Source organism: Amblyraja radiata, chromosome 6 (genome assembly GCF_010909765.2).
Source record: "Amblyraja radiata isolate CabotCenter1 chromosome 6, sAmbRad1.1.pri, whole genome shotgun sequence".
In the NCBI taxonomy this organism is placed as follows: domain Eukaryota; kingdom Metazoa; phylum Chordata; class Chondrichthyes; order Rajiformes; family Rajidae; genus Amblyraja; species Amblyraja radiata.
In genome coordinates, this window is record NC_045961.1 from 23242924 (window position 1) to 23254129 (window position 11206).

General features: G+C 40.0%; 1 protein-coding gene across 2 annotated transcripts in view; it reads left to right on the forward strand.

The window, feature by feature from the left end:
* Positions 1-7937, forward strand: part of pcdh17 (protocadherin 17) — a 140188-nt gene extending 132251 nt beyond the window's left edge. For both annotated transcript variants that reach the window (XM_033022307.1, XM_033022308.1), the window contains exon 4: positions 4785-7937. In XM_033022307.1, coding sequence (XP_032878198.1) covers positions 4785-5476 — 692 coding nt within the window. In that variant the 3' untranslated portion in view covers positions 5477-7937. The remainder of the gene's footprint in view (positions 1-4784) is intronic.
* Positions 7938-11206: the final 3269 nt, after the last annotated feature.

Genomic DNA, 11206 nt, shown 5'->3' on the forward strand with positions numbered 1-11206 from the left:
ACAGCATAGAAACAGCCCACCGAGTCCAAACTGACCATCAGTCACTCATTAGTTCTATGTTATCTCACCTTCTCATCCACTCCCCACACACTAGGGGCAGTTTGCAAAGGCCAACTAACCTATAAACCCGCAGGTCTTTGGGATGTGGGAGGAAATCGGAGCACCCGGAAGAAATCTATAATGTCACAGAGGGAACATGGAATCTCCACAAAGACAACACCCAAGATCAGGATCAAACCCGGGTCTCTAGCACTGTGCGGCAGCAGCTATGCCAGCCACTGTGCCACCCTTCATTTATGGTGTCCATTATTAAGGAAATCAGATGTGACTCATTAGTTACTAAAAATAATAGTTTCTATAATGAAAAGGGGATGTTAAATGAAACCCGATTGATGATCTGACAGAAAGGGAATCCGGGCACATTAATGAGTCAAACCCAATTTTACAGCCTGTATACCTGGAGTGAAAAATAAATAAAATTGGGTATACACAAGCTGCTAGAAATTTCCATCTATCTGAATTATGAGTGCTTGTACTTTACATATTTCCCCCTTTCTTACTTCTGCTGTCATATCCTCACTATTTTTTGAACGTAAGAATGATACAATTTCTAAATAGATATTTCCAAATGTATATCACAAATACCCCAGCATAAATCACACTCAGGTTTTTTAACTTTATTTCCATTTGCCTCTCCACAGTAACTTTATTTCCACTTGCCTCGCCACTTTGCAAGCTAACTACAACTTTCAGAAAAATCTTTGGTATTAGAAAAGCATAGAAGAAGCAGCATCCTGCCCTAGAGCTAATGTACCACCCTGCTGTCACTTATCTATTAATACCGAAACAAAGGGCACCGTTATTACTAACTTGAAATTAATTGAAAGAAGGGAGCACTCTAGCACTGCACTGAAATGTCGGTAGTATTGACATGCTCAGTTCTCTTGAGTTAGAGCAAACACTAACTCCTGAACAAGAAAGATCTTAGTCTTAGAAACATAGAAAATAGGTGCAGGACGAGGCCATTCAGCCCTTCAAGCCAGCACCGCCATTCATTGTGATCATGGCTGATCGTCCCAAATCAATAACCCGTGCCTGCCTTCTCCCCATATCCCTTGATTCCACTAGCTCCAAGAGCTCTATCTAACTCTCTCTTAAATCCATCCAATGATTTGGCCTCCACTGCCCTCTGTGGCAGGGAATTCCACAAATTCACAACCTTCTGGGTGAAAAAGTTTTTCCTCACCTCAGTCTTAAATGACCTCCCCTTTATTCTAAGACTGTGCCCCCCTAGTTCTGGATTCGCCCAACATTGGGAACATTTTTCCTGCATCTAGCTTGTCCAGACCTTTTATATTATATGTTTCTATAAGATACCCCTCATCCTTCTAAACTCCAGTGAATACAAGACTAGTCTTTTCAATCTTTCCTCATATGACAGTCCCACCATCCCAGGGATCAATCTCGTGAACCTACGCAGCACTGTCTCAATCACAAGGATGTCCTTGCTCTAAATAGGAGACCAAAACTGTACACAATACTCTAGATGTGGTCTTACCAGAGCCCTATACAACTGCAGAAGAACCTCTTTACTACTATACTGAAATCTTCTTGTTAAGGCCAACATTCCATTAGCTTTCTTCCTTTAAGTTGCTCTTAAAAACTGTCTCTTTATGGTTATCTGTCCTGAGTTTTCATTTTCTAACACACGCAGAGTAGTTTGGAATATTGTAGATCATAAATGATAGGAGCAGAATTAGGCAATTCGGCCCATCAAGTCTACACGGCCATTCAATCATGGCTGATCTCTCCCTCCTAACCACATTCTCCTGCCTTCTCCCCATAACCTCTGACACCCAACTAATCGATAATCTATCTATCTCTGCCCTAAATATATCCACTGACTTGCCTCCACAGCCTTCTGTGGAAAATAATTCCACAGATTCATCACCCTCTGACTAAAGACATTCATCCTCATCTCCTTCCTAAAAGAACTTCCTTTAATTCTGAGGCCTCTACACTTTCCCTCTCTCTCCATCCCGTCCCCTTCCCTAGTCCTAGACTCTCCCACTGGTGGAAACATCCCCTCCACATTCACTCTATCCAACATTGTGCGATGTTGAAAGAGCAATATAGATTTTCTTTTAGACTATTGTACATTTACCAAATCATCTAACCCGCAACATAGTAGGCACGATGCTGCAAGTGTGAGGCTGCTTCATTATGGACTTTTTGTTGCTTTTACTGCAGCAATGGCATCCTTCTATGTAGTTGGAATTTTGTGCCAAGGTCAGCAATCCATATTGCAGCCCACTTGTGACCAGAAAATATGGTAATGTTTGCTCTTGGCCACAGCATGTGTGTGTTTGTGCCCTGCCAAGCATTTCCCTGTAGTTTTCAGTATACCTCGAGTGTACAGTTATATTATGTACCATGGCAGGCAAAAGCAAAGCTACCTGTCAGTAATGATGATAACATAATCTGTATTGCTCATAACAATATCATTAATACTCAATAGAAGAACCATTTCTCACCTTATCTGGGATCTTTAAGCTTATTTGTGTATGATTTATTTTGTGTCAATAGCATGTAAAATCAGTTTTATCTGGGGAAGATCATGCGATGAGTCCCTTTCTAATTAAACTAGTCATCACACAATTGGTTTCAGCAATCCACCTTGGCACAACTGACGTTAGCCCTGCATGAGTAACATACTTAACGCTGTTCCAAGTCAAACAGCAATCATTTGCTCCGCATGATTAGAAATTGGAGCTCTAGTTTGCGACCAACAACCGCTCCTGCTCACTCAAGGAAGAAAACTAGGAGTTTATCTGCAGGAATTGAAAATGAGATAACTTAAAATAAATACGCACTGTCTCATCGACGTCTTATATTTGGCATCTGACAGCCTCAGTTTTCCAGGCAGCAGCGTGCTAAATGAATGAGCGGTGGTCCTTTCACTGATCACACCTTCTTTGTTTGAATCACTTCTGTTTGCTGTTGTTACTGGCAATTTGATGAGTCCACATCTCAGCTTTGCTTCAGTCCATTCAAAGCACAGATGTTGTCCGAGCCAGCCCATCATACAGTGGGTGGCTAGAATCAAAGAAGAGATTCCACCTTGTGTAGGAAAGAACTGCAGATGCTGGTTTAAGTCGAAGATATACACAAAATGCTGGAGTAACTCAGTGGGACAGGCAGCATCTCTGGAGAGAAGAAATGGGTGCCTTTCGGGTCGAGACCCTTCAGACTGATGTCAGGGGTTGGGCGGTACAGAGATAAAATGTAGTCAGAGACAGTAAGACTGGTCGGAGAACTGGGAAGGGGGAGGAAATGGGTCGGAGAACTGGGAAGTGGGAGGGGATGGCCTTGCTTTCTCTCTCTCTCCATCCCGTCCCCCTTCCCAGTTCCCCGACCAGTCTTACTGTCTCCGACTACATTTTATCTCTACCGCCCAACCCCTGACATCAGTCTGAAGAAGGGCTCGACCCGAAACGTCACCCATTCCTACTCGCCAGAGATGCTGTCTGTCCCGCTGAGTTACTCCAGAATTTTGTATCTATCTAAGAGCCTCCTCTATGTTCACTTTCACAGCACTGCAGTTTCTTTTCTTCAGCTACCCTGTGGCCATCACAGGGTTAGTTAATTAGGTGGTGACCCACCTACTATAAACACAGTAATGATGCAACAGCTGTGAATGCGACATGCATCTCCCATCAAAAATCATATTAGCACATAAAAGTGTCATGTGACTCCTTAATGACTTTTTGTTGACATTGTTTTCAAGAGATCCAAATAGCATTTGCATTGAACACAGCATATGTCTAGTACACCAAATTTCTGTGCTTTAATGTCCAATTAAAGATGTTCTGGTTATTTATCTCATTGGTCGTCACCGGACCCTGCTGAGTACAAATTGGTTACTGCATTTCCGATGTTACAAGTTGCTGCAGAGCACAATTAGTATCTTAATTGGCTATAAAGCCCCTTGAAATATCCTGATCTCATGAAAGATGTGTAAAGATAAATTAAATCTTGCTAACATGGTAGTAACAAAGAATGACATCAAGATATAATGTTAACAAATCAACAAAATAACTTTAAGAAATGGACGTATTTATTTGTATTTGTCCCAGAAATATGTTTCTGAAAAATTTCTTCGAACTTGCCATTGAATGCACTGAGATAGTCTGACGAAGGGTCTCGACCCGAAACGTCACCTATTCCAGTTTAAACAATTGCTTTCATAATCATAATGGAAAGCTGAAACTGCTTTTATAATTAATTAACATTTATCAAACTGTAAAGCAAAGAGCAAGGAAGATCTAGATATTTTCAGAATGAGTTTACAACAAAAAATTGTTCTTAAAAATATCTGATAATGTTATTGAAATGAAAACATGGTATCTGATTTGTAAAATGAAATAGATGTTAATTTGAAAATTGCTGTCTCATAAATTCACACATTTTGCGAATCATTTTAATACATTATAGTTGGCATGTTTATATTTTGATATTTAAATTGATTAAATTGATACTGAACAACAGGTATATGTGTAATGTGAAGGAAATATCTACGCCTCATAATTTAATATCATTTACATATGAGTTATTATAGCCTTGGTTATCTGACTGGAGAGACACTTTCTTTATCCTTGATACTCCTCATTTCTGCTACCTAGAACAGCTAATTGGACTAATTATAGGCCTTGGCTGTTAATGTGAGTGTTCTGTGGCTAAAGTGATTTGTTCTCCAAGGCATAATGGGTTTTGTTTTTTTACAGAGAAGGAGGACTGTGTCAATTGTACAGATGAATGCCGTGTCTTGGGTCATTCAGATAAGTGTTGGATGCCTCAGTTCCCTGTCCCAAACCAAGCTGAATGTTCAGATTATCGTCGGAATGTTTTTGTACCAGCATTGGAGGCCGCAGTTGAATCTGAATCTCAAGAAAACACAATTCCCTCTGGGAAAAAAACTTTCTGTACTTTTGGGAAAGACAAGCGAGAGCACACCATTCTTGTTGCAAATGTAAAACCCTATTTAAAAGCAAAGCGTGCTCTTAGTCCTCTCTTGCAAGAGGTCTCATCAGCTGCAAGCAGTCCGGACAAGACTTCAGTTGCAGGTAGCAACAAATCAAGTAAACAATCCCTGAGTGGATTTGAGGTGAAGCCAAAAATGGCCGACACGTCAGCAGAGTCAAGCAGCCAATACCTAACATCTGATGGCCACTTCCCATCTCCTGATAAACGGCGTGACAGCCATTTTATTACACCTGAAGCAGTGGCTACAGTCTTTGCAGATGTGCACTCAAGAGTTGGTCGAGAATACAGTGAGGTAGACACTGTCTTGGATCAGTATGAATCCTCAACACGGGACCAAGGACGGGATGGAGTGGATGCTGAGCAGGTAGTTCGAGAAATCGACAAGCTTTTACAAGATTGTCGAGGAAGTGACCCTTCAACGATAAGAAAATGAATTAAGAGTACCTAGAGACAGTTCACTACCTTTCTTCTAAAGGACAAACACTCAAAAAGTTTGAGGCAGCATTGTTTTATCATATGAAGAACTGTGACAGAATAAAAGGAAAGATCATGCTGGTTGATTCTGTGAGCTAGAATTCAAAGTGCCTATTGTGCACTTATCATTGTTTTTTTTGTGTGTCTTAGGAAACAAACTACATATGTTTTCACCAGGATAGTTATGAAAATTGATGTGCTTCATTCACTGAATTGAATTTTGACAATCTCAAAATGTGCCCTTCCCGAGAATAAAGTAGGGGTGCAGATGCTGATAAGCTATCCAAAGAGCTCTGCATTAGGAGAATTAAATCCACAAAGGGCAGCATTATAAGAAGCAAGTATCAGCTTTGCAGAAAACATTGAGTCTAATTCAGCGTGTACAGTTATAGTTGGCCGATGTAGGTGTCCTTATGAACTAGATTTATCTGCAGTAAACAGTGCATCATTGATTGTCATCACATTGGGCATTTCTGGATCATTATGCAACAATGCACATCTAAACCATTTGTACAAACCCGCTTTAAAATATTCCTATTAAATGGGTCCTGCGGAGGAAAAAGTTCGCCCCACACCCACAAAGCGAAAACAAATACAAAAGGGTATTCTCTGAGCTGTTCTACCAAAGAGCGACATTTTAGTGTCCAGTTGTTTGAATTCCTCTTCAACATTTTAGCTATCATAATGTTGTCATCATATTATTGTCAGATGATAAAAATATGTTGTGTAAGAAAAAACACTGTTCCATGTTTGTAGATATTTATGTTGCATTCAAAATGGACACTAAAATGACTCATGAAAGGGAATACCTATGAAGTACTCGCAAAACAAAACATAAATGTGCAAATGGAAAAATCATGGAGTGTTTACATCGAATCTAGCTTTTTAATTTTTATTGCAATATCAGTGCATATGAGCCAAATTTGTTAATTGTACTAAGAGCTATATTGTGTATTTTATTAAATTAATATATAGTTGTGTTGCAAAATATTTGGGCTTATACTGTATTTGGCAAATGTTGCCTTAGTAGCTGTCGAACTCTATGAGTTTAATTTCACTATTTTCCCCTTTTTCCCTTTGGAATGTGGGAAGCAGTGTACACAAGCAGATTCTGTTTAACGAGCCAGTAATGTATACATCAAATTAACCCCTCAAGTATATCAATCATTCAAAGTATGGTGACCAAATTAGAAATGTATACTTATCAGTATTGTTTTGAAATTGTCTCCATATTTTGAAATGTTTCAACGTTGTTGAGTTTTTTTTGTGTGCGCTGCAGTTTTTATTAGATTGAACAATATCAGGTTAACTCAGCTTGATAGCTAAAAATAACAATAATCCCGCTTAATAATGCTCACATTAGATATGAAAACTAAGAATAATAACTGGAGCTAAAAGCTCATCAATGACCCTATTTAGACACTTTGTTGCTTATTCATTATTTAGTCTTTTCACCATCCATTTTCTCTGAAGAGCTTTCCATTAAGTCTATATCAGCTTAATAAAACATAACCTCAACATTTTAATTAACAGCAAAGTAAAAAATGAGGCTAAGCAGCAGTGAAATATTTTCACAGCCTCATTAAGATATACTTTCAGCTATTTGTTTTCTAATTTGAGTAGAAGTCACTCAGGTCAACAGCTAGTCCTGATAGCCAACATTACACACTCCCATTCATTAATGCCTAATTACATTATTTTGGCATCATGCAACATTAATCAGAGAAGTAGTAGAGAGGGATTTTTGCTATCAAGGTTTGTTGACTTGAAATGTAATTGAAAGAAGCCTGATTGAGGTCCTGACTTCCCCAGCCCCCCTTGGTCCTTGGACTGATGCTCTGCATTTATCAGTCCCTGTCATCCCATAGGGCTCAGAGCTACACTGGGCAACTGGTGAGAAAAGCATATGTTGTATGGAATAACTCAACTGCTATTGTTAAATGGCTGTGTTTTAATGTGATCTATCTGGAAAACAAGGACAAAGAATTAAACCAATTACTAACATCAATGCTACCAGCCTTTGCATTAATTAAAGCCACGGAAGTATGGTGAGCTGTCTGTTCCACAGGACACCTCTTTGTAATTACAGATGAGTGGCTCCAGTGAGTAGTGCAAGGTATTTTAACTGTCAAAATCAGTTATCTGGTTGCCAACAAATTGCAGCCCTTGTTTAGCAGATCAGACCAAAATATAATCTTACTGAAAGTGTCTCAGCTGAAGAAATCTATGGGCGCCATGATTAAATATTAAAATGGCTTCCCTGTTTTTGATGAAAACAAAACAGTTTAAAATATCTATTCCAAAAAATAATTAAATTCTACAATTGCTGAGCAAATTGTGTATATTGCTAATAACTAGATGTTATCTTGGAGTCCTGTGTATGATCTAAATCAGTGAATAAACCCACATCTCACAAGAAATGGAGGACTTTGTAATGTCAGTCATGCAATTGGTTATATTACAGAATATTAAGATCACGTTTGCATTCACTAATGTTGCTTCTTCACTAAACGGCCGCAGGGAGGTTGATGATATGCTCCTCTTCCCGCTCCCAACCCCCGACTCTGAAATAAAACAAAAATGATCTTAGGAATATCTTTGAGGAATGAAAACACATATTTGTCACCAAATTCTCCACAACCCTTCAACTAAAAGCAAAAAAACAAACTGCTGGAGGAACTCAGTGGGTCAGGCAACAACTGTGGAGGGAAATGGACAGAAAATGTTTCAGGTCGGGAGCCTCATTCAAACTGATGGAATGGAGGGGAAATTACTAACAGAGACAGGTGAGGGGTAAGGCTGGGACAAGAACCGGCAAAATGATGGGTGGATCCAAGTAAGGAGGGTGTATAAATAAAAATAATTTCAAGCGTATAAAATCACTTTTGCCCAGAGTAGGCGAATAGAGGACCAGAAGACGTTTAAGGTGAAGGGGAAAAGATTTTATAGGAATTTAAGGGGTAACTTTTTCACACAAAGGGTGGTGAGTGTATGGAATAAGCTGCCAGAGGAGGTAGTCGAGGCAGGGACTATCCCAACATTTAAGAAACAGTTAGGCAGGTACATGGATAGGACAGATTTGGAGGGATCTGGGCCAAACACAGGCAGGTGGAACTAGGGTAGCTGGGACATGTTGGCCAGTGTGGGCAAGTTGGGCTGACGGGCCTGATTCCATGCTGTATCCTCTACGACTCCAAGTTAGGGGTTGATTAACAGATGGGTGAAATGAGAGAGACAGTAATCAGAGCTGGAGGTGACAATTGGTGAAGCCAAAAGGGTGTAAGTGGCGGAATCGGATAAGAAAGGAGGTGGGGAATGAAGCGTAGAACTATAGAGAGGGTGGTGGGTTGAAGCGAACAGGGAAGGGGGGACGTTAAATGGGGCACGCAGAATAAGGGGGTTGACCTGAAATCAGAGAATTGAATGTTCATACTGTTTGCTGACAAACAAAGCGGAATTTGAGGTGCTGTTCTTCCAGTTTGCGTGCAGCCTCACTCTGACACCGGAGAAGGCCAAGGGCAGAAAGGTCAGCGTGGAATTGGGAAGGGGAATTAAAATGGCTAGTGACAGGAACTCGTGCTGACCCTGGCAGAAAAAAGTGCAGATTTTCAGCAAAGTGGTCGCCCCCCTGAGTTTATTCAGCAGTTTGTTTTTTTGCTCAAGATTCCACAATCTACCTGTCTCCTGTGTCTCCAACCCTTTAATTAATTCAGGTTTCAATTATCTTTAACGGCTCCTTTATTCAAATCGTGAAAATGACTAAAAAGAGGTCAACTGTGAGATCCTTGTCAATTAAAAATCGGCAAAAGGGCCCAACAGCAAAAAGCTATTGACGATTGTGTTACATGGAGAACAAGGCTGTGCACAAATTTCCTCACATGGTTAGCAGGTTTTTTTTTAGAGATACACCGCGGAAACAGGTCCTTCGACCCACCGAGTCCGCGCCGACCAGTGACCTCTGCATACTAACACTATCCTACTACTAACACTATCCTACACACACTAGGGACAATCTTACACTCATACCATTCAATTTACCTACATACCTATACCAATACCAATTTACCTACTTGTACGTCTTTGGAGGTGTGGGAGGAAACCGAAGATCTCGGAGAAAACCCACGCGGTCGCGGGGAGAACGTACAAACTCCGTACAGACAGTACCCGTAGTCGGGACCGAACCCAGGACTCCAGCATTGTAAGGCAGCAACTCTACCGCTGCGCCACCATGTCGCCCAGAGCTTATAAAACATTCTAATGCATGGGACAAAAACATTCAACATGATAGAACTTCCGAGTAATGGTAAACTACAAAACAGAATAAGGTAACATTTATTTTGCAGTAATGGTCACAAAAATGTGGCTTGCCAAACAAAAATCAAGGAATCATAGTTGAGGAACCTTGAGGAGATTTTTTTTTCCCTAAAGATTTTGAGTAGTCAGATGTCCAGCAAATCACAAAATAGCACTAAGAAAATATTTCCATAATTTAATTGCATTGCAATTCTGAACTGAATTAGAGGTTAACAGCAAGAAAATGAAAAAAAATGTGTCTGAAACTCAAGGAATCTATCATTTTTCTATTGGAAGTGCCCAGGGCAAAATAAACATGCCAACCAATCTACAATGCACATCAATTTTAACAGGAGGTAAAAACCCAGTGCACAAAAACGGTAGAGGTTTTGAAACAAGAGGTTGAGGGGTTAAAATATATTGAGACTGAAATCGGTTCATTTCAGCAATATTACTAATACACATAGTAACATTTACCTTCAAGTAGTATGATCTTAAGAGCAGAAAATATCAAAAAGATCCCAAGGACAATAAAAATATCACTGTCCCCAATACGGTTCATTTATAACTAGCTTCATGTAACAACATTTTTATGGTTATAACATTTGCTACACTTGTATCTCCACACAAAGGAAATCAGCACATTTCTCTTCGATTTATTTTTAAAGTCGAGTTTATTGCCAAGGTGATGCACAAGGTAAGGTACAGATGCTACAAAAATATTGCTTGCAGGAGCTTCACAGGTGCAAAGATTCAGACCATGTAAAGAAATATAAAGTACACATAAATTGCACATAAATTCTACAAGATAATTTAAAAAAACAAGACACTCATGCAAAAATATATCATTAATAATGCAACTCTCTGGCATTGTAAGAGGTTCTGTGCCTGAGGAGAATTAGGATTGTGCAGGTAGGTTCAATAATCTGATAGTTGTAGGAAAGCACCTGTTACTGAACCTGATGGTGTGGGACTTCATGCCTCTGCAACTCCTCGCCAATAGAAGCCATGAGAAGAGGGCTTGACCTGGATGGTGGGAATCCTTGATGGCACCTCTTGAAGGAGCACCTTATGTAGATGCTTTTGATGGTAAGAAGGTTATGTCCGCGATGGACAGGGTTTAGTCTACCACTCTCTACAGCCTTGCCTTCCTGTTCATTGGAGGTGCTGTATCAGGCAATGTGCAACTGATCAAGATAGTTTCCACAATGCATCTAGACGTTTGTTAAAGTATTTGGTGATATGCCAAATCTCTTTAAACCGCTAAGAAAGTAAAGGTGCTGCCGTGCTTACTTCCAAGCCATCTGAGATTTTAACTGGTGTGGAATTCTCAATGTGGAAGTGCAGTTCTCAGAGGGGACAGTTTCCATCAATAAACCAGTGTTCAAATTTGAAA